Genomic DNA, 24,612 nt, shown 5'->3' with positions numbered 1-24,612 from the left:
TTATCTAAAGGAAATTGTTTGCCTATGCAAAACTCAAAGTCTCAATGTTAGCGTGCTTTGGGAGTTGCTATGTGGTTTCTGAAGTTTTCGGAGTGGTTTTTTAGTACATTGCTATGTGGTTGCTAAGCTGTTCTGGGTAGTTGCTTACTAGCACAAGACACCAAGAGCCCACACAAAGGTCCCTAGATATGGCTCAATTTGACTTTGACTCTGAGGGTAAAAGTGTGTGTGTGTGTGTGTGTGTGTGTGTGTGTGTGTGTGTGTGTGTGTGTGTGTGTGTGTGTGTGTGTGTTGTGTTGGTTGTGTGTGTGTGTGTTCCCACAACACAAGGATAGTAATAGCAGAAAATATTGATCTTGTGGGGACATTTTCTGGTCCCCATGAGGAAAACAGCTTACAAATCATACTAAATGATGTTTTTTTGAAAATGTAAATATGCAGTTTTCTGTGATGGGTAGGTTTAAAGTTAAGGTATAGAATATATAAAAAAAATCATTATGTCTATAGAAAGGCACCATAAAACATGGAACCCCAACGTGTGTGTGTGTGTGTGTGTGTATACCTAACAGAAGTGAGCTAAATCTGACAAAACCTTGTTGACAATCCCCAATTGTACAAAATAGTATAAAAAAAGTGTGTGTGTGTGTGTGGGGGGGGGGACTCACTTAGTAAGGGTCGACTATGGTCCATAACGTCTTCCTCCAGATCCGGGTTGAAACTGCAGCTGCTTCGATCGCTAACCAAGCTGGAAGGGCTTTCCATGTGAAAGCTGGTTAGAGTTTGACTGGTGTTACTGGACAGCAGGGGTGTTTGCACCTGGCCTCCACTCGATTCTGAGTGAAAAGACTTTCACAATTAAAAACATTCAAATCAAAAGAAAATTCTAAATTCAAATTCAAAGTTTAGCTGAAGAGTAAGGGGAAATGTATATGGAAAAAGTAATCTTTTTACAGTCCCATAGTATAGACATTAGTAGCACACTTATTACACAAAGCAGTTATAAAGGCAAGCTTTTGTTCAACGTGGGTTTTTAATCCAAAAAATGTGTGTGCATCAAGCTGTAAAACAAAACTGAGCTTTAGGGGGATTCACGTTTTCTGTGAAACACGGTAGATCTAAGAGATAGAGTTGTATACATTCGTACACGTTTATGTGAGCAGGTGGGAGTGTTTGTGTGAATTTCTAGGAGGCATGTGTTACCGGAATCTCTCCTTTGATCGGTCTCGGACATGAAGGTCTTCCTGTCACTGCTGCATTCACTGAGCTCGGCATCACTGCCATCGCTTTCACTTACGTAAACTTTAGAGAGAGAGAGACAGGGGAGAGAAAGAAAGAAAGACAAAATGTGAGAGAGTTGATAAAAGAGAAGAAAAACAACAACAGTGGGTGATACAAGATAAAAAGCATAGTGTTGTATAAACACAAGGATATACAGAGGTCTGTATGAACATTAAAGGGATAGTTCACCAAAAATGTAAAATTATGTCATAATTTACTCACCATCAAGTTCCAAACTTATGAATTTCATTCTTCTGCTGAACACAAAAGAAGATTGAAGAATATGGGTAACCAAACTGCTTCCGTTTTCAGCAGAAGAAAGAAATTCATACAGGTTTGGAACAACTTGATGGTGAGTAAAAGAAAATTAAATTTTTTGGGGTAAACTATCTTTAAACATGGGAAAGACACTGAAAGACACTGTCCACTATCCAATATCACTAATACTAATAAATAAACAGTCTAAGGTAAGGATATTAAATAGCAGTCCCAAAATAGTTTTGTTAATACAATAAAGTTAGCTATAAAGTTGATATGAACCACCACAGTCATTAAAAATCTGGAAAATAACACAGTGAAAATAGTGGTATTTTGGGTTAAGGTTACAGAAACTCCTGTTACCATGGTAAATACACAATACTAACATGATCTGTTAATGAAACATAAGGATACTGATTCTGATTAATAGAATAAACTTGCAAATCCTCCCCATCAAACACATGACTTACTAGTTATGTAATTTATTGGTATTTTTGGTAATTTGGTAAAAAGTTACAAGAGCATGCTCTTAATTTCATTTATTCTTTTCATACAGTGAAGTGATACAAAGTGTGCACTTGCATATTAGCATGCACAATTAAGGAGTAAGAGCCGAGAGCACAGTATACTGAATATACTAAGCGAATATTGAGTCAGGACAAAGCATTTTTCTCAGGCACGCTTTACTTAAACTGCATCTGACAGAAGAGCAGAGTTCGTGTACCATTCAAAATAAAAGTCTTGCATCAGAAGAACATTTAGAATTACGTTTTTTGTTGTCGTTGTTTCTTTGACTACACACTCTGTGATCCACTCAAAAGGTCTTGCAACCGACCAATTGAGAAACGCTGTTCTACAGCACAGTGACATCAAGTACATGAATGCATTCATTCTGAAACAATCTGTAAAACGGCTCATGGCAGCACAAGAAGGTAAATTGGAAAATAAAAAGCAGAACAGAGGCATGGGTACAGAGGGACAAAAAAATGAGTGTGCCTCTAAAGTAATATCATTCACTTCTTCACTCCACTGTTTCTCCTTTCATTTTCTGAGCAGAGGCAGGTAAGGATACCTTGAGGAACTTCTGAGTGGCTTTAAGTGGACATGGACCTTGAGACTGTCTTTCCAAAGCCTTCATCATCCTAGCAGCACATGCTTGCCCCCGATCAGCGGCTTGAGCCCAAGCTGAAAATTAATATTTTTATCGGAGAGAGAAAAGGCAAGCTTCGGATCAGCGCCATTCTGCCTTCCAATTTGCTGCACCCCATCTGCCATGGTTTCAATCACAGAAAGGAGGATGGAGTGTTGTGGTATGTGTGAGCGAGAGAGAGAGAGAGAGAGAGAGAGAGAGAGAGAGAGAGAGAGAGAGAGAGAGAGAGAGAGAGAGAGAGAGAGAGAGAGAGAGAGAGAGAGAGAGAGAGAGAGAGAGAGAGAGAGAGAGAGAGAGAGAGAGAGAGAGAGAGAGAGAGAGAGAGAGAGAGAGAGAGAGAGAGAGAGAGACTCTTTCTCTATACCACCCACCTTTCCAATCTGCTATGATGAATATGGCTATAGAGCAGCAAATTCTGTCGTCATGCTGAATAATTGTTACACACACAGGTTTGTTTGCCCTGATCTACTGTTTAAACCATCAAAACACTTGGGTTTATAGTGTATTTGTGCATGCATTTTCATGTTTACCAAAAAAAAAAAAAAAAGTGTGTGTGTCATGGGGAAGGGGCTAAATATATTTTACAAAAGTATTTGAGACAAATCTAACAGAGATTAAAAAAGTGTGCATGTTTTTTACTGTGTATGATTGCAGAAAATATATAACTGTAGCCTATATGTTTTCATTGAACATTGATGGATTAACACATTTTGTGGGAAAATAAATAATTAAAGTGGTTTTGCTTAAAAATCTTATGAGATGGAGATGGAGGCCTTTTACCTCAAGTGTGGGACAGAGCAAAGGAAAGCCAGTATTGATACAAATACTTTAAGTAAAGTAATATGTTTTGCATAACATACAAGTTAACACTTTTTCAAATCAATCACAATCACAAAATGTAATATGGTAAAAAGTAGTAAAAATAATTTTGATATTTTATTATATGATATCATTAATATCTCATTTTTAAATATAATATTTTCATTATAAATATGGTGATTATCTCTTAGATGGACACCTACTGTACCTAATAAATTATATTAAACATATGAATCTAACTATGTCATGTCACCAAGAGAAAAAAATATTATGTAAATTATTGTGCCTTTAGCCCCAACAGCAAGGGCACTTTTTACCCCAAATACCATCATTTCAAAATCGGGCTGATTTCATGTAATTTGAAGCTGGCATTAGAGTGCTGTGCTGTGCTGTGCTGTTCAAAAACCAAGTAATCCCTTGGTAGAGGAAAATAAATATCTTAACCCTTAAATGCATACCTGGGGTTTTTAGTCATTCACTACCCTCCTCCTCATTCATTTTTTTAAAGTTAGACATCAACCTTCTTAGTTTTCCTTAATCAGTTGATTATAAACAATATAACAAGAAAAAAATTAACTATAAAAGAATGTCTGTTTTTTTCATGAATGATTTGTGAAAATTGTATAGGGTCGCTAACGACCCGAGGTGTGTAACAGTGTTAGTACAGCATATTTTTTATGCAATTCACCTTTATTCCACAAAGTGGCAATGTCTGATAGACAATGATGAAGTGACGTTTCACTAAAATAGGAAGTATCATCAGCAAAACTTGAAATGGCTCAGCGATTTACTGCAGAACAAGTACTGAATCAAATTACTGATAATCAAATATTACTGTCACTGTCACTTGATGGTGGATCTGGTGAAGAAGCTGTAAGCGATCAAAATACTGATTTTGAAGATGTTGAAAATGATAGTTTTGAGAATATGAGCCAGATGCTGAATGCACTGGGAAATGAGCTCAAACGAGGACCGTGATTATGGTATAAAACTTCTGCTTAAACTGAACCCTTCCAAGCTCCAAAACGTAACAATATATCCTTTATTTAATTCTTCTGTAATTGTTTTTCTAATATCAGGAGAGTTTTATATTATCGCGACAGGTAGAGATCCATTTGTGTTAGATATAGTTCATTGTAGCTTAAGACCCGAACAGCCTATGTAATGATTGGTGAAACTTTCATGTATTTCAGGGTTAAACCGTCAGAACTAAGGTGATTGCTTGTTTAAAGTTGGCATGAAACAGAAGTTGTGATAGTCTTTTCTTTTAAATTTTGACAGTGAAATGGTTTCTCGAACAAGAAAAAAAAAAAAGCGGGACTTGATTTTGCCCATCAAGAATTGATTGGATGGTTGTGGTTTGCTATTGGTGGATCTCATGTGAGTGACAGGTTGTCCCGCCCTCACGCCAGTAAACATGTAATCACAATCAGAGAAGAGAAGTGATGTTGCTGCAAGAGGGAGGGGAAGATATTTTGATTAAAGAATATGAGGGCACATTAATTAAAAAAAATATATGATGTGTACAGATAAATAATTTATATATAAAAAAAAAATGTAATATTGCAAACAAAATTAAGTATTATCCATTTTGATTTTCATGGTGAAAGGATCCCCGAAATCAGATTTTAAGTTTTTTAGCTCTTAGGATGAATATGTTAGCCTTAAGGTTATGAATTAGCTTGTGTGTCCAAAACAAAGACAAAATTTGCATTTAGGAGATATAAGCATTCAAAACTTACAGTCTCTCACTTCCGCTAAAATGGATCACAGATTTTTATGACGTTACCGCGGACTTCAGCTTCTCATCACATTTCTGTCCAATCAAACGCTCTCTAGAATCTGAAGCGTCCCGCCCCCTATGCTATAAACAAAGCGACCGTGGCTGTACCTGACTGTACGTTTGGTAGTAAACGCATGTTCAGAGTCAGCTGCTCATGCTCATCAGTTAACTGTCGGAGTTACTGGAGTAACAAATACTCCAGGATATTGTTTATTTCGAGTCGGAGTGACTGTCAGGCACATCCAAAAGCGAGTAACTTTAGAAAACTGGATCAGCGCGCCACTGACTCCATTTTAAACTTTTCAGTTCGATTTGGTGAACTGGTTCGACCGGTTGACAAAAAAAGAACTGATTCAAAAGAACGATTCGTTCACAAACCGGACATCACTACTGTAGACACGTCACGGAGCAATATGGGTGGGAGATGTGTGTTTGGTTGCTCAAACGATCGAGTTTTATTCCGTTTGCAGAATGAAATGGCTAGAATTTATTCACACTTCTAACGTTACTATGGAATCCAACGTATCATCAGCGCTTGGATTCGTTTTCTATGGTGCTGTCAAGTAGACTTGCAGTCTGTGAGGTAAACTAAAACCTATTGGCTATTTGAAAAGGCGGAGGAGTCATTCAATATGTCCCGCCTTAGCTTCCTGTTTCAGTGGAAATTACGTCAACACATCATTCAAAGCTGCGCGTTTCAAGGCACTTCAGTGGGCCTTTAAGCTGCCTGCATATGGTGTTTTTAATCAGTCTGTCTGAAAACAAAGTTGTGCTTATAAGATATCGGGTTAACACAGCAAGTGCTTATGAGGATATCACTTTACATGTCAGCCAATCTGTCATCCTGCCTCCAGAATAAACTGCAATATGGACTAAACCTTGAGGTCCATTCAAAGGTCTGGCAACACAAGACGTGAATAACAGTACGTGGTTTAGTGGATCACACCCTGACGGGCTAAATCCTTCTGATGAATCAAGTATATTATACCATAGTATATTCTTGCGTAACAAGACCTTTAGACTGACCGCCGGACCACCCAGAGCCAGTCTGACTGACATGTAAAGCAACCAATCACAGTACATTTGAAAATGTAATGTAGATGTCCCTTGAATAAATGACTACGTAAAACTCCATAGAAAACTATTCTATAGTCAATAGCACGAATTTTACAAATTTCATATACTTTTGAAAATCCAGTATTTAGTTGATCCTAATAAGCGCTCATTGTCTCAGTTGTAAACATGACAGCATTCTTCTTCTTCCATGAGGGGCTTTGTTTCCAGGTGGACCGTTAAAGAACGCGACACACATCTCCCGGAAATCGTATAGAATTCAACCAATCAGATGATTACTTTGAAACTCCCGAAGTGTTTGCAATTTTTCGTGCCTTATGCATCAGAAGTTCAGCCAACAGTCCGTCGTCATGACGTCTGAGGCTGAGACTAACCATAACATAGTTGCTAACATTACATAACATCCACTAGAGTTTCTTGGTCATTATTCAGATAATAGCAAAGAAAGAAAGAAAGAAAAAAAAAACACTATTTTGAAAACTGAAATCTGTGAAAATGTTGAAAATGAGTTCTAACTTCTTGGATATTTCATCTGAACCAACAAAAATGAAATAAACCATAGTATTATTATTATTATCTCTACCTAGACACCATGTGTAACTAAGACACCTGCAGACGATTGTCATTTCCCTCAACCTGTTATTTACAGTTGCCTCCTGATATTCAGAAACGTTCAGTCACATTACTAGTAATGACAGCTGAGGCCAGACAACAGAATAAAGAAAAACTAACCTCTGCTAGGGGCCAGAGTACTTCAGCTGACAGTACTTCAGCAGCCAACTGAAATGTCACTAGACTTACAGTTAAAGGTCTTTGCAATTATGAAGTGATTGTTTATTTTCAGTCAAACAAGAGACAGGCATCCACAGGGCTTGAGTCATAAAGATGATGTGTGGAGCAGATACAATTAATATAAAATTAATCTCTGTATACATCCTAACCTCTGTCTTTCTGTAACAATAAAGAATGGTTTACAGACACCATTTGATTAGGGATACTGTGTATGGAAGCTTATTATATTTCCGCCACAGAATAAAACAGTTTAAAAGATAATTGCGACTTTTTCTCTCACAATTGCGAGTTTACTGAGAAATTCTGAGAAATAAAGTCAGAATTGCGAGATATAGTCAAAATTGTGTGTTATAAAGTCAGAATTGTGTGATAAATTTGCAATTGCGAGAAATAAACAATAAATTCAGACTTTTTTCCTCAGAATTGCGAGTTTATATCTCACAATTCTGACTTCATAACACGTATTTGTGATTTTATATAATGCAATTCTGACATGATATCTCCCAATTGCGTGTTATAAAGTAGGCCAATTTCCAAAACATTGTGTTTTCTTGGGATTATACCATTAAACATTGAAACATTGTGTCATAAAAAGATTTTATTGTAAAGAGATCTACTAACCTTGATACACGATCTATAGGCGTCCTCTCTGTAATATACATTTCTGTTTTATGGTCTCTTGTCACATGACAACAAATTGGCTTCTTGCATATTTAGTTACATAAACAGATCCTACATTGGATCATATGCGCCGTGCAAGTAAATCACACAAGTGTCCTCACGACACTGCAAAGCTTGCAGAGATTTACAACAACCAGTGACCTTTGGCGGAGACAACAGAAATTATTGCATAGTGCTGTAAATGAAACGCCTGTTTTTAAGCCAACAATGCAACCACACTTCCCTTTGGAGACTTTAGGTGTGTCCCAATCTGTGCACTTATGCACTATTCCTTGGCGTTTGTAAATAGTGTGAGTAGTATATTCACACAAAAACTACACATAAAAAGAGTACACTTTAAATACCTGGATGATGCGCGTGTGGACACTTCACACACTCAACTGCTTTATTTACTTAGCAGAGGCTATCAGTCTCCGATGTTGAATGACAAAATAACCTTTTTAAATAACAAAATTATACACTACACAGTTGTGCACATAGTGTTTTGCTAGACATCATCAACAATGGTCACAGAATGTCTGTTGTCAGCTCTATCAATAAGCAGGAATATATATACCAAAATCTTTTGTTCCACAGTGACGTGGTGTATTTACCACATGCAAACGCTCACCTTGGTACAAACTGCTCACAGAAACAATGACCAGTTCCGAGGTTAACTTACTTGAGCCCAAGGTATAAACCGTCATGATGACCTTCTGAACTGACAGTGTATAAATGTTCTTAAAGGCAAACTATGCATCAATAACAGCTGAATAATCTGAACCTTGAATCATATATTTGAAAATTCTTAAGGTTTGCATGTTTTTTTCCCCCCTGTAAGGTTAAACGCTCTCACTCCCACATGCCCACAGGTTAAGGTTTCAGTATACTGTAGACCACTATACTCTACATGCTCAGTACTTGGCAAAAAGTGTGTAGGTGCTTATAAGATACTTTTTTAGTTCTTCTATTAGTTTCTTCTTAGTTCAGAGGGTCAATTTTTGTTCTGTTATTGTGAAGAAACTGTTGGGTAATTGTATGTGATCCTCTCTATAAAAAAATTAATAAAAAATGTATCCCAAAAAAGGCACTACAGATACACATAAATGTCACCGTATTGATAAATGAGGAAGCAGGAAACAAGAGGATTCTTGTGCACTGATTTAGGGGAATAATTTACTTCTCCGTTTGGTATGATTAAATTAAATTCTAGGATCAATATGTGCTTAAATGAAAAACACTGTGCTACTATAGTGTGTAACTAAAGTATTTACAGCCTTTAACACTTCACCATAAGACACTGGACCAAATATGTTTACAAGCAATAATCCTTTTGCTATGATGAGAAGAATTTGTTAATAATCTAAAAGACAGTAAATTCTTACCTCCCCAAAGGCCTTACCCAATTATACCCAGCATGCAACAGTGTTCTGGGCATTTCTAGTATCATCTGAAGAATGTTTGTAATAATGATTTCCTTTGTAGGTCTTTTATTTCTAAAAAGCAGAAAAATAATCTACTCCATATCTTACTTGAGCCATCTTTTGCTTATTTGCAGCTTTTCACTAACAGGTAAAGAAATAATTTCACTCCCAATAAAGAAACCAAAGTTTAGAAATGGGTAACGTTGGTTGACAAGTCTATTAATGTGGTTCACTGCAGTCGTTTATCTAGATTTTGTGTTGTATTGAATTTTTAAGCAATGATGATTTAATTATTGTGCTAACAAAATGCTGTTTTAGACTTTCAACATGGTAAAACTCTTATTATTATTATTCTCAAGACCCCTGCATTTTGTTCCATTGCACACAACCACGTGTTTGATCATAAAAAAAAAACACTCCCTGAAAAATGCATCCAATCAGGTTCAACTGAACCTGAAACCAGGCAAATTATACAGGACTATTCAGTTATTCAAGCAACCATCTGACATGCTTTTGTTGAGAATATTTAGTTTTTTGCATCCCTAGAAAATATTCAAGCAAAACATTCACATGAGCTAAATATATTTACTCTTTTTAGAATTCTGTGTCACCAACATACACGTCATTAGAAACACGTATATGGGAAACTCTCAGAGCCCATCAATATGTCACAAAATTTGTCTCTTCTCAGACAAAATGGGATCCACCGCTGTCACAGACTCCCTCGTGATCAGTAATTCTAAATAAGAGCTCATTACCCACCCGACCGGCGCATTATCATCCCAAATCTGTTATGGCTGCCAGTAGCTGGATTTTCATGAAATTCCAATGAGTTGTATTTTACAAATTTACATACGTTTAGCCTGATTAACCCACCAGAATTAATTCATGAGTATATATAAATGAGTCTGGCAGGCAGAGTCCAGAGAAGCATCAATGTTGATGAAGATAAGTTGTGCTTAAGCTGTGCTTATGGTTTATGACAGATAAGATGCACTGTAAGGTGCTTCTATTGCCAGAGTAGTTATTGGAAAATGATTTGTCAAATCAAGTAACCTTTATGTGTATAGTGCTTTATATGATACAGATAGCTTCAAAGCAGCTTTAATAAACAGGAAAATAACAACCAATAATTCAAAATCAAAATTTATAAAAATAAAAATAGTCCTGGGGGCCGGTTGCATAAACTGTTAGTCATATATTATTTTTTCTCTTTAAGACTGTTCATAACCTTTTTAAGTCAGTTGCATAAAAATGTAGAATGGTCTAATTTGATACCGAAAAGTAAGACTGATTACCTCTAACCAACTGCTAGCTGATCGTAGTTCTTAAGACACAGTCTTAACATAATGGCTATGTTTATGCAACTGGCCCCTGTGGTCTTCACATTGCCATTTTTAACACTGAACCTAAAGGCAAAGGGATATGTTCAAACCTGATTGGTCGGCTTTTATGGCGTAAATTTTGTGACAGAACTTACTGAACATCCAAAACAATGCCTGTTATTATGTGCGTAGAAAATGAGTACAGGAGTCAAAACAGCGGCAGGAATCCCTCCGTCACACACACAAATGAAAATCTGCTGCGAGGAGACGAGGTTCTGATGCCTGTACTCAACTGTGATGGGCAACATCAAGAATATGACGAGAAAGAAACAGGTATGCTTGAGGCATTCTGTCCTTTTTAGGGTTGCATCTTGTGACATCATGTCCTGTTTTTGGTTCGTTTACATGTCTTTGGTCCTTGTTGCGTTCATATTTCAGTCGAACCGCACCAGAGTTCGTTTGGAAGTGGGCCGAGACCAATCTTTTCAGGGGTCTCGGTCTGCTTGTTTGGTGGCACCAGGGTTCAGATGGCAGCACAATCACACCAGGGTTTGTTTTAATTGAACCAAACATGCCAAGTGTGAACGCACCCTAAAATGGATGACTTTGAGTCCTATAAAACAACTTTACCAAGCAGAAGTTTAATTTATGAAATCTCTGTTTAAATCTGAGATCAGCTGAGCAGAACGTTTAGATAATCATCATTCTTCTTTCTGCTGTGTCCCCCAGAGCATCTGGGACGGGAAGAGCTTCACCTGCATGTCCAATGACATCAGAGTGAGTGAAACTGCACCCAGTCTAACAATCAGCAGAACAGAAAGATATTCAGTCGAAAGTGTATCTATATCGCTCCGTTATATTTGTTGAGATGTGATGATTTTGACCTGTCAAAATTAAAAGATGTTCCAGATTAAATACAAGTTAAGCTGAATCCACAAAAGGTTTAATTGCAGAAATCTGATGCTTGCATTTTGTTAAAGCACTTCTTAATTTCAATCCAATGTTTTCCATTGCACTTACAAACGGAAGGATGAGTGAGAATAATATTGTGGGAATTTAATTTATAGTAAGCCAGAGATGACGACTTTTATTAAATCTGTAATATTTCTTTAAATAAATTCTTCTCTGTCTCTGCAATGTTTTGTAATACTTTCTGAAAACAAGTTTTTCAACAACTGGCTTCACAAGACTAGAGCAAGCATGCTCTGTTTAATCAGATTTCAACTAGATCAATACAGATTTAGTATTATTGTATCAACATTATTGCGCTTGGTCACAAAAAAAGCCTTAGAAACATTTACTCTCAGCTTGCTGAGTAAATACACTAAAAAAAAGACAGAAGGCGTATAAAATGTCCTGAAATAACTGCACAAATTGAGGTTTTGTTTTTGTCTTTTCATTATTCACCAAAGAATGTTTTACTATAGACAATATTTATAGTCAACATCTACCTGTATGTGCTGCAGATTTAACCCTTCTCTTCTGTGGATCTTCTGCAGATCAATTTTATCTATACAGGGTACACAAATTGACGCCACAAGCCTATAAGCGGCAGTAAAGCATTTTATATGGATATTTTCAAATCATATCTGTGGAAAACTGAGAAAAAAATGATAAATTCCCAAGAATGTGCTGGTCGCTTTTTTCCATGCAATTACATTCAACAGGGACCAAATCATTCACGTAACAACCCCCCCCCCCCCCCCCCCAAAAAAAACCCAAAACAAAACAAAGATGCAAAAGCACCATAAAATGGTTCATATGACTCATACACTATATTACAAGATCTGATCCATATGACAGTTTGTGTGATTCATAGAAGATATTCCCCTCTAATTAGATGTTGTAACATATAAGTCAGTGAGTTGAATTAGAGAACTGAATAATTCAGATTAGTTTTGTGCACTGGATCAGCTGATTCATTGAAAAAAAAAAAAAGCCTGACTCAAAAGAATGATTTGTCCACTGCTTCTCTCACGAACGCAGTAGAGTAGCTGTAAAGATTTTCAGAATAACAACTTACATTTTACACAAAGTTTCACACAAAGCGTTATGACTTTTACGAATCCACTACATGACTATGAAAATCTGAACATTTAAAAACACAAGGCATCATCCACAAACCAAAAATGGGGATCATACAGTAATTGACTGAGGACCACAAGACTTTCAATCTTTCAACTGCTACTGCACAAAATCTGCAGAATGGCTCTGACTTTCTTCAAATAGCAACAACTCCTCCAGACTGAAAAACAAGTGGAAAAAAATGACGTAGAGTATTCCAGCACTTAGAATCAAGTGCATGATTCTTACAGACCACTTTTGGTGCTTTATAGTGCTTTTGCAACCTTTTTGAATCTTAAAAACTCTAATCCTAGTTCAATGTAATTACCATAAAGAGAAAGGCCAGCACTGAATCGAGCATGCAAAGCAGTCTTCAAAATTCTCCTTTAGGCCGTGTGTATTTCAGTCAGCTGAAAACAGCAGGCGCTCTTCAGAAAACACTTGCGGGCGGTTGAGAACTTCAGCAGCACAGCATTTTCTTCTTGTTGTTTTTTCCCCTAGTTTGGTATATGATACAGAATATCCACATGAGTCTTACTAGTATCTGATTTCGCAAATAATTTGTTTCTGAATATAAAAATGCTGGCAATATATGAAGTACTTGCTTCGGTCCTTGTTTTAAATTGTTTTGTTTGTCATCTGTTATACAAGCAAAATGTGCTGGTTGGTCAGTGTGGTATTTGTCCTGCCCCTCCTCCACTGTGATTGGATGGCTGATCAAACAACAGTGAAAGAAATGAGCGCTGCATTTTACTTATGCGTCCAAAAAAAAAAAAAAAAAAACGGTAGCAGTTTAAACTAATATCACATAATTTAATCTCTTTGATGATTGGTTGACATACCAAGGCTAGCCTCCTCTGCCATGTTACTTTTCTCGATACTCTTAATTGCTGAAAGTGAAACACTCAATGATGATTGGCTCATTTTGTTTTACCAACGGAGACATAAGTCTCTGGCTATGGATTTGCGTTCCCCTTCCTTTCTCTATCCCCTCGGACTTGCGTTTAGCAGATTCGGCACATTCGGGAAAGATATGCGTGGTGAAAATTACGGTTGAAATTACAAACAAGAAATACACATTCTGAGACATTAAAAATGAATAACTGTCTCCCATTTTCACCTCAAAATGTTGGGTAGTCTGTGCCTCCCTTCCCTCCCCTGACAACCCACCACTGAACTCAAGAACCCTATATAGACCCTTTTACAGTTGGTAAACACGGTGACGTATTTGTGTGGGCGGAGCTTAGCTGGAGGCAGAAAGATCCCTCTGGCCGCTTCACTAACGTTAGTTTGCAAGTTTTGTTAGCTTGTTTTATAACAATGACTGGAGAAAATCCGATTTTGTCTTAATGTGCAAGGTCACTCACTGTCCAGGATGCCGATTGTTATTTGCAAAAGTTAATTTTAACGGACGGAACCAGATGACCGTACACGCTCAGTCAATGGACGAACTGACAGGATTAACGTTAACGCTACCTCCGGTTGAGTGGCCTGACTTCTACACCTACCCGATAGAGAAACCGAGGGTAAAGAGAAACTGAGGACATATAAATATATTTAGATGCCTATAATATAACTATGTGCTGAATGGTCATGTAAATACTTGTGTGGTGCGATCCGCAGTTCTGCCTAGCCAGCGCCAAGACGACAATGTAAAGAGTGACACTACGGTGCAATTTTAATGATATGAATATTTTCTAGAAATAAAAATTCCAGATACAGCATACTCATTTTTCATTGATTCTTGCACCCGAGAACACAACAAGATGACTTTTAATAATAAAAATAATAATTTAAGCTCCTTATTATGTAGCCGAATCTGTGCTGGTTTGTATTGGCCGCCTCCAGTTTTCCGTTTGTTTTGCCTCCAGCTAGCGCCGTGACGTAGGCGCAAAAGGGGTCTATAGCCAAAAATTCTTGAGAAGAACAAAATTCTTTGTCGAGCCTAAAATGCTGCAAAAACCTCTGAAGAACCCTTATAAGAGTGTATGTTATCGAAGGGTCAGGAAGGAGAAATTCCTAAATCAACTTGCACTTATATCTAGATTGGGTAAACCCAGCCTGATCTGCTGGCAATTTGATTCCGCCCTGCAGCTCAGGCTGGAAACCTGTACATTTATCTCTGCTGCTTCCTTTACAAATTTGTGGGAACAAATCACAAACGGGCTTATCCACCTGGCGCACTATTGGCGGGTTTAATCCAATCCAATTCCAGAGCCGTTACGGCTCTGTCCAATTACTTTTAACCTCTTGACGATGCTCAATGGCTTCTTTTTAGCAAATGAATCGCTCGAGTGGGTGTAAATACCACAAACTTTCATGTTTTTTTTTTTTTCATAACCTGCAATAAAAACGTGTTCAAAAAACGCTCGATTCCATTGCTGCTTCTGCAAACCGCTGATCAACACGTTTGGTTACACATTTCCTGACTGGAGTTTTCGCGTAGCTCTGCAAAGTACATCACCCGGATCGTTGGTCTGATTGGCTGAAGGACTATCCAATTGCGTACAGAGTCATTTGAACTATGCCTGTTGATAACGCCTCTTGTGCAGTAGAAAATACATAGCAGACTCCCCAGACCAATGTTCAATCTTAAAAGATTGAGCTTGGTCTGGTGATAGCCAGGCTAACTTATATCATGCTTCATTCGGCAACAGCCTCTGATGTACTCGTGCATAATAGCAGAAGATTGTATGGAGGTATTACTCTATGTTAGTCCCACCACAAGCCATTCAGACCTAGCCTAGAAATCTAGACGCACCCTAGCGGGAGCAAAATTTATTTTGCAGCCAGGATAGTCTAGCAACTCTCCGTTGACTTTCGGAGCTGTAAAAACCTAAATTGGGTCAGGGCAATCACATCGTGTATAGAGTAGGCAGGGCGGGCTTAACATAATGACGACAGAGTTGCGACGGTTCCCTGCTACTTGAAAATAAAGAATGGCGGCGGCTGCTGGAGAACAGTCTTTCGAATCGGCTTTGGCCGTGACTCTGGAGGACTTGGAGTTAAGTTTTTATTTGAGAAAAGAGCAAAGAATGGCACTTAAGTCATTCTTAAAAAAGGAAGATGTGTTCGTAGTTTTGATGGCCAGATTCAAAAGTTGAATCTATCAGCTAACATCAGCTCCGCTGTTGGGAAAACGCTCTGGTTGGTTGAAGCGCTGTCCTATTGCGTCTATTGCGTGCAGAGGGAATTTGAAAGACAGCCGTTTATCCCGCCCCTCGGATTGAGCCGTGTCTATGGTGAGTTGCCAGACCTAACATCTTGATGTAGGTCTGGCTTGCCAGGCTAATTCAGACCTCATTTATTCAATCATCCTTTAAAGGGTAACTAAACCCCTGGTCAGAGCCTGACTCCAACCACTGTCAATATTTGAAAAATGCTAGAAAAGTGGGCAGACCCCAGCGGAGAGAGAGGGGACGAACCGTGAGCGGGGTGGGCGTGCACCTGAGACCTGCTGTCAGACTCTAAAATGGAGTTTGCTCACAGGTTCGCAAGACGACATAAAGTACATGCATCTGATGAGTTTTATCAGAGCCCGTCATTCTCTGGTTTTATCCAGTTGATGTCAATAGCGCGCGCTCTCTATATAGGCACATTCATATTTTGCCGCTATGTGAAAAAATCCAGCAAAATGCGCCGACGCGTTTGTCGACCCCAGAGGAATAACTTTAGCCTAACCATAAATTGTGATTAAATATGATCACTCACATCAAGACGCCGCTGCTGTGGTGGAGTCCATGCAGGAGGAGCAGCGTTTGTCACTGCGTCGCTTTTCAGCGCGAGCTGTGTGGAGAAACCCATTTCTACCTCTATTGCGTTGGAGAAGCAATCCCGCGAAAATGCATGTTTCACACTCACGGTCTTCCAGGCCAAGTGCATGCAAACACTGGCGCCTAGTTATGCAGTCCAGCAGTGCTGTTGCAACCAGCAACACTACACCTACGTACCCTCCTGACCACTGTACACAGATAAATCTACGCTAGCTCATACCAAGGGCGTGTTGAGCTCGTACCAGGGGCGTGGTAGAGCTGGAACCTGCTTACGTCACCTGCCACCTTTTACGTCACTTGCCACCGCAACATCCAATAGGAAAATTCAACTGCAGTAGCCACCGTTCAACCTTAAGAGGGCAGCACTCAGACGTTTTTACACCATATATTGTAAAATTAAAACACTTTATACCCAAATGTCAAAAAAGTTACTCGAATCAATGAACAGCACTAATAAAGCCTCATTCTTACAAATCATTAAATAAAAAAAGTTGGTTTAGGGTTTAGTTACCCTTTAAGGATGCAATCAGAAAAGGTGTCCACCCCACAACACTAATGCACCTCATACACCTCTTGCTCTAAAGCACGTGTGGATGGTACCAAGCCACATTTGTTACTCTAAGGCTGGTTTAACAAAAAAAAAGGAAAACTGCATATGAATCACAGTCTAGGAACATATGAACATATGTGCTCCTGCCAATGTAAACCATTCCATCAATACATCTTTGTAAAGCTATAAAGAAGCCCCATATGTGGAATTGATGAACGTTCCTGAACATCTTATTTGCATGTCAGAGATAATGAAATGCATGAGATACCGTGTGACTGTAAACTCTGATGGACCACAAGCTTTATTATAGGTAATAAAATGATGATATATTGGTCCTCTGTGTGTCTTTACTATGAGAGACAGCGCTTGAGGGCCGTTGGTTCATATGCTGTAGAACTGCCTAATTCTTCTGATAAGTAAGCTTATCACACACTGCAGATGGGTCCATTTAATTCATGCCATGGAGAGTTTATTTTTACATATATTTCACTTTTCGTCCTCTCTTAAATGCATTTCTGCAAGGTTAAGCAGAACTGTGCCTGGAAGCTAAAAAGCGTTTCAGCCGGAAATGGATGTGAGAGTGAATGTTTATTTGGAGAAGGGTTAAATGGGGTCACCTTAAGATTGGCAGAGCTCATTAATAGCACCACTGGTAGAGAATGGGATGTCCCATCTAAAATGCCCAAATTACTAAGGGGTGTATTACTAAGCCAACTGACCTTTAGATCTATAGCCTCACCAGTATATTTGGATACCTGCTACAATTACCTAATTACAGACAAAATCCAGTCAAGTGTGTGTACATAATAGCAAAGTAGATCTAATGTTTTACTATTTTAAAACCAACAAACTTCTTTTTTTTGTGGATTAGTTTGGTTGAAAAGAATGGCATTTATTTTTGTGTCCAAATGTTCTGAGTTCAATACTAACTATATCGTATTGTTCCAAATATAAAACATTGTTTTTTTTCTTGGAAATACATCTAAAAAAATGGGGTCGTCTTATATTTGGGGGGTAGACTTTTACATGTCAATAATACACCTGCAACAATAGGGAGCACCAAATACGTGTAAAACAAGTGATTCCCCAGGACTGATAAATGCAGCGGAGTCAAACAACTCTCATTAAGCAGCCAAGAAATATGGTTTATCTGAGTGTAATGTTAGAACATGGCGAGCCCAAAAAGGCCGTTTTAAAAATGTTAACCGTCAAAGAAAAGCTTATGGCGTTCCTAGAAGCGTCCGCTTTGAAGAAACTGACAGGCAAGTGTGTCAGTACGTAGCCAAAAAAAAATGTTTTTAGGGGTTTCTCATAACCAGTGCCGTCATCCAGCTGAAGGCACTGGAAATCGCCGAAAAAGCTGAACTTACCCACCAGCGGGCCCATCATTTCTTATTCCGGCTATGTACTGATGCACCTGCCCGTCAATACCTTCAAAGTGGCTGCTTTGAATGATGAATGATTTGGCGTAAAAGATTAGCGCTTGCCCTCCAACTACAGGGAGAAACTGCTGTCTTTTCAGCGATATGTGATCGGCCTAAGGATAAAACATTCATATCCCCTGAATCAGAGAGGTAATGCAGATTAAACACCTTCGTTTTTTGACATGCCAGCATCTGTCACTATGACTGATTTCTCACCTTTATTATGTACAGTGAAATCCACTAAATGAGAACTTGATCATTTTTATGGTAGTGTTTTATGGTTTAGCGTTTAGTGTAAAAGTGTTTATTTCTGAATGTGATTGTACATTTTAGCAGCATTTACCATTCTTTAAATACAATTAAAAATTTAAATATGCAATATACAAAATATTTTCAAATAAAGTATTTTCTTTAAAAGCCAAGATTTGGTCCTCAAAAGGCCTTTTCAATTTTTTTTTTTTTTAAACGATGAGGCACTAATATTCGAAGTAGATGAGGCTGATTGTTGGAGGATTTAAAGCAGACATGTAAAGCTTTGTAATGTTATAAAAGCACATTACCATTTATTCTTCTGTTCGCTGTATTATTCTCATACTTTTTATGGTTACATGGTTTCATTTTCATGGCAATGAATTTCAAGGCAATAAAATTTGACATAATTTGGATACAACTAACACAGAAACGGTACGTGATTTCCTCACACAATAAAATCATGGTAATACTCATTATCTACATCTTGTGGCTATACTATTGAAATGGTGAACATTCACCTCCACTCAAAGTAACCTGACTTTTAACTTTTTTTAAAGAAAAGGGGGGACGAGTGGAATTTATTTTTCATAATAATCAATGTTTGAAAAAAAAGCTGTTGAATGAGTTTAACTTGTATTGGACACAGTATATTCCTTTATGTCAATTGTTTTTTTTGTTTTTTTTTAAATCAATATTTTGTTTTGATCTTTGCCTTTAATTTTAGGGAAAGTGAAACCAGACAAAAAAGTAATGGGAGAAAGAGGGGGAATGGGATTTGACAGAGATCGGATTTGATCCTGTTACTCCTTGAGCACAACAGTCTTTTTTATGGCCCGAGTATAAGAATTTCAGTCTTTAAAGCTCTGTGCATTCCATTTTTAGAATAGAATAGAATAGAATAGAATAGAATAGAATAGAATAGAATAGAATAGAATAGAATAGAATAGAATAGAATTAGCATCTAACCTTTGCTTTGAGCCCATGTGTAGCTGACTGGTGCACTCCTGGCCACTGGCAGCTGCGCTCCACTTTCTAATACTGACTTCCTGTTATCTAGAATTGAATCCTTAATGGGACGAATATGCTTCGGCAGGGTTTTGTAGAACCAGGCTCCAGAACGTTTCCACACCTTTGAAGAGCAGGGAAAGGAAAACAAATCAAGCACAGCTCATTGTGGAGTGTTTAGAGCAGGTACTTAAAGGAACAAAGTAAACTCATGTGGCCAAAGACACAAAGTTATGACAGAATGCTCATCTGGAGAGAATCGAGCACTGCTTTTAAAATTTATCGTACATTAACACAAAACATTACACAGATTTTGAGAGCATGCTAATTAGCTGGACAGACAGCTGTAATGTTTTAATGTTAAAATACTGTTTATATTATATTATATTATATTATATTATATTATATTATATTATATTATATTATATTATATTATATTATATTATATTATATTATATTATATTATATTATGGGAGGCACCAAAACAAAAATTCTGAGCCGAAACCGAAAATGCAGGATGCACTTGGCCAAAAAACAAAAATAGTTTTTTTTTGTACAATTGTACAATTAGACTTTTTAATGAAATTCAATCATTTAAAATTATACTGAATTTAAAAAATACAAGCCAATAAAATAAAATAACCACACTTTTATTAAAAGTAACATTAAAATTGGACAGAAAATATATTAATATTAAATATCAGTACAGTTTATTATTCTTTATTCAGTTCTATGCAACAGGATCAGAATTAACAGATTTATTTTTTGACTTATTATCCAAATAATGTAGAGCCATATCGCACGGCTACGAGCCTGGGGAAACCCAGACAACTTCCGGCAAATTTAGATTTGCTCTGAAAGTAGTCTGGCAAAGAGCTCATTCAAGCCCATTTCTAATCCGTCGAAATCGCGGCACCAATCAGAAACGTTGGGGCGGGCTTTATACAATGACGATCGCTCTGATTGGTTTTAGGTCTATCCAATAGCGCCCAGAGGCATTTGAGCGACGTCTGTTGGTGAAGCGCAACTTTTATGCATTATCATTCAAATTGCAAACACATGAGGACAGTCTCCATGAAAGACCCACTGGCAGATGAACGTGCTACTACATTTCTCTCCGAAACGGTACGAAATTAAATTAGATTTAAAAGAGGATTTTAACTGTGACAAGATGATTGACAGGGCAGTTTACGTGACAGGATGCACGCGACAGATCCATCCGATAAAGATGACGAAGTAGTATGTCCCAAAGCATGCCTACTTTTTTGCTACACATTCAAAAGTAAAAACATTTTCTTCACAAAAAGACTACATACTTTTATGGCGTAGTGTAACTTAGGCGAATTGGGACGCAGCATATGGCTTCACACGATGCCGATCGCTCTGATTGGTTTTAGGTCTATCCAATGCGCCCAGAGGCATTTGAGCGACGTCCGTTGGTGACGCCCCTTTGGAAATGAGTTGTTAATGCAGCTTTGCCAGACCATAGCTCAGTTACTACTGAGAATGGTCTGGTTTTAACCAGGCTACATCACAATCACTAACGGACCCTTTCTCAAAACCACACACAGAATGTTATTTATATAAAATAATATTGAAAAAAAAAACATATTTACATAAATAATATCAGCCATTCTAAAAGTATTAGTTTGTACAACAGGAAATCAACACAAGCAAACAGTTCAGTCAAAAGTACAAAAGCAGAAATTATGAAACATATCCTTGCCCTTAGCCAAATCGATTTGCCCTGGAACAAGTAATAGATTAATAACAGACCATAGATTGTTCATTTGATATACCCAAAATTAAGTATACCTCATGTTTCAACACTATCTACATAAGAGTCAGCAGCAAATTCCCGAAGGACTGGCCGAGATAAATCTGTTCTCGGCAGGTACATGAGCGCTGAACTGTTTTGTTTTGAGCTATGTTATACGTTTTGTTGTGTTGTTATGTGTTATATGTTATGTAAATAGAAATCTTAAAAAATTAAGAATAACTAATTAATAAAAAAGCACTAATAATTAATAAATGAAAACTGATAATATAAAAATAAAAGCTAATTCAACCTTAGATACTTTAAAAAAATGCTAAAGGCACTATTTCATTTGTACCTTTGTTCTATTGTTTTTCTTCTACTGCAGTTTTTCTGTTTATTTTATTACTCAGTGCTGTTTTGAATAATTACTTGAAAAAACTTTTAGCTACGTTCAGTTATATACAAGAGAAAGATGTGGAGGCTATATGGCATTGTTTTAATGTCGCTGCAACATGAATTGTTACATGTACAGTATTCATTTCTGTAGTATTGAATACATGTACTGTTACCAACTATTGGAACTTTGGTCAGTCACAACAGCACGGTGACTGAGCGGAGTGGGCAGAGTATATTTGGAATCTTTCACTATATTTACTATGTTATATGGCATTTCCATTTGGTGCTTTAATGAATGTCTACTCAATATGGACGACTGGTTATGCTCATTCATGTTCATTTCACACCACAGAACCCAGCAGACAAGCAACTCACTGCAGGCCCATCATTTTCAAGGCAGTGGCACTTAATCAGGTGACACACACCAAAAACTCAAACAGTCCTTTCAAAACCCATGACCCCTCTGAAACAAACACCGCAATGCACTAGAGGTGTTCTGAGCACATTACGGTCCAGTGCAAGTCACTCATACAGTGATATAACAGAGAGAGACTGATGCACGGTAGACCAGGCCCTGTTGTAGCCAGGAAGACAATTAAGAAGTGATGGACAGGAGACTCTGAAATGTCAGGACTGACAGCAGCTGCTGGAGTCTTGGCAAACATCAACTCCAGCTGTACCTTCTCAGTTACAACTCCATTTGCACAACCACTGGCCAGACAAAATCATGCACATATAGCTTGCAGGGTCAATCAATCATCTAAGAATATATAGCCTTGCTTGTTTTGCACATTTTGCATTGGTCTTTACCTCTGACGGTTTTTGATGTGCGCAACAAACATGCAAAGGAAAAAATTTTTAAAGATTCTTTGAACATAAATGAAGTCTGTGTGTTTAGTGCAGAAGCCAAAGAAATGCAGGAAGCAACCGTTTTGTATTCCCCAGGGTACCAATTTGTGCTAGCCAGGAAGAGGGAAAAGTACATTTTAAACTACTGCAATCAGTTCATTCACAGTGAAAAAAATTAAATAACGTAGAGTCATTTGTGAACAGTCATTTTCACAGAACTGAGTTTTATCAGAGGGAGATAACATGTAATTTAGAAAAAACTATCCACTTTGAATGACTGCAATGTCTGGTTTTTGCCCCCTTATGAGTGTATAGCCCCCTCGTTTTTAAAGTAGCCTACGTAAGCAGAATAATGTTGCTATGCTATCAGTGTATTCACCTTATTTTTAACGGAAATACGGACGCAGCCAGTTGACGGTATTTTGTGCGAGACTTCCGGTCAGGCACTTCCGGTCACTGGCGCACTAACTCACTTTTCACCATAGCGGTTAATTAAACAAGTGTTCGTAACAACTAACTCATCGTTATGGCTTCGGGGAAGACCGGGATTGTTTGTGCAGTTAGAGGTTGTCATAATAGCCTAACTGGTACAAAAGAAAGGTTTACTTTGGAGCAGGAGTGTTTTAATCATCGAAATCATTGACATTTGAATTATCAGGCGCCCTACGACCAGAGACACACTGGCTGCGTGGCGTTTCTGTTGCGTGGCGTTTTACATGTCTTTGCACACCAGAAACGTGTCTGACGCGGCACCGCTAGGTGACATATGATAAGCCTCATTCATTGGTGATTATTTTCGACATAATGGGGAGAGAGTTGTGGAAGGCCTATACTTAATGTTAAACATAAATATATAGCAGCAAAGACAACGTCGGCAGTATTGACGGCAAAATAGGCTACAGAATATTTCGTTCTGTATTGACAGGTGCAATATTAGAAAATCTATCTTTTTTTCCCATTGCATTTATATCTGCATTTGTCAAAACCTAAACTTTCAAACATCAAAATGTCATTTATTAATATGTATTCATGTCAAAATGAAATACAAACATCTTTTCCTATTCTATTTTGCCTGGAAACGCTTCCAAAACGCTTGCGTGTCGCGTGAAAAATAGGCGTCGATTCTATTTATAGCATGCACGCGTTTTCCGCGCCTGTGAGAGACTCGCGTGTCACGCAGGCAGTGTGCAAGCTCTAACCTGTTAACATGTATGGCGTTCCGATCGGTTCTTTAATATGACTTTGCTATGGCGTTCCGATCGGCTCTTTATTATAACTTTGCAACATGCACTCGTCTCAATGAACGTCTCACTCAACGTCTTATTTTTTTTTTTAATTCTGCTATTTATTCCATTCATTTTAAGACGCAGACGACACGAAAAGCACGTGTGGCAGTGAAGTGTCGAGTCAGACGTCACGCGTCATTCACGTGTGGCAGTGAAGTTATTTATTGTTTTTTTTCGCTAACACGTATTTAACACGCTACTCACAGTACAACACGGCTCAGTGCAGTGTGTCAGCGGTATTGCGATCGGTTCTTTAATATGACTTTGCAACATGCACTCGTCTCAATGAACGTGACACTTGCGTCTGTCTTATAACATGACGTCTGCGTCTGTGATTTATATAGCCTATAGGATTTTATGTGTGTGTGTGTGTGTGTGTGTGTGTGTGTGTGTGTGTGTGTGTGTGTGTGTGTGTGTTGTTTAACCCACATTTTGAGTGCCAAATGCCCCCACAAAGATATAAATATAAAGAAACAAAATTGATATAGGCTATTGCATTTTTAGAGCTTATTGTTGGGGTTGTTATTGTGTTTTTAATTTTTTATAGTTTTAAAAGGCCTAGGCTACAGCACTTTGGTAAACTAAAACAGACAACTCGATCGCGCAACCACTGTTTCTGAAGATCCTTTAAATAGAAGAATAGAATTTAAAAATAGGCTACTAGTTTTTATATATAAGTCACCTGTGGTGA

At 37.9% G+C, this 24,612-nt stretch overlaps 1 protein-coding gene across 1 annotated transcript in view; it reads right to left on the bottom strand.

Annotated features, from left to right (window-relative positions):
- The window catches only part of doc2b (double C2-like domains, beta), a 243,922-nt gene that overhangs the window by 166,676 nt on the left and 52,634 nt on the right, over positions 1–24,612 (bottom strand). The window contains exons 6-8 of the mRNA XM_081366887.1: positions 19,593–19,755; positions 1,201–1,299; positions 666–833 (exon numbers count right to left, since the gene is read on the bottom strand). Of these exons, the coding sequence (XP_081223013.1) occupies positions 666–833; positions 1,201–1,299; positions 19,593–19,755 (430 nt within the window). The remainder of the gene's footprint in view (positions 1–665; positions 834–1,200; positions 1,300–19,592; positions 19,756–24,612) is intronic.

This window comes from Scardinius erythrophthalmus (assembly GCF_964197995.2).
Source record: "Scardinius erythrophthalmus genome assembly, chromosome: 5".
Classification (NCBI taxonomy): Eukaryota; Metazoa; Chordata; class Actinopteri; order Cypriniformes; family Leuciscidae; genus Scardinius; species Scardinius erythrophthalmus.
Note: the sequence above shows the minus strand (reverse complement) of the source record. Positions and strands in the feature narration are given on the sequence as shown.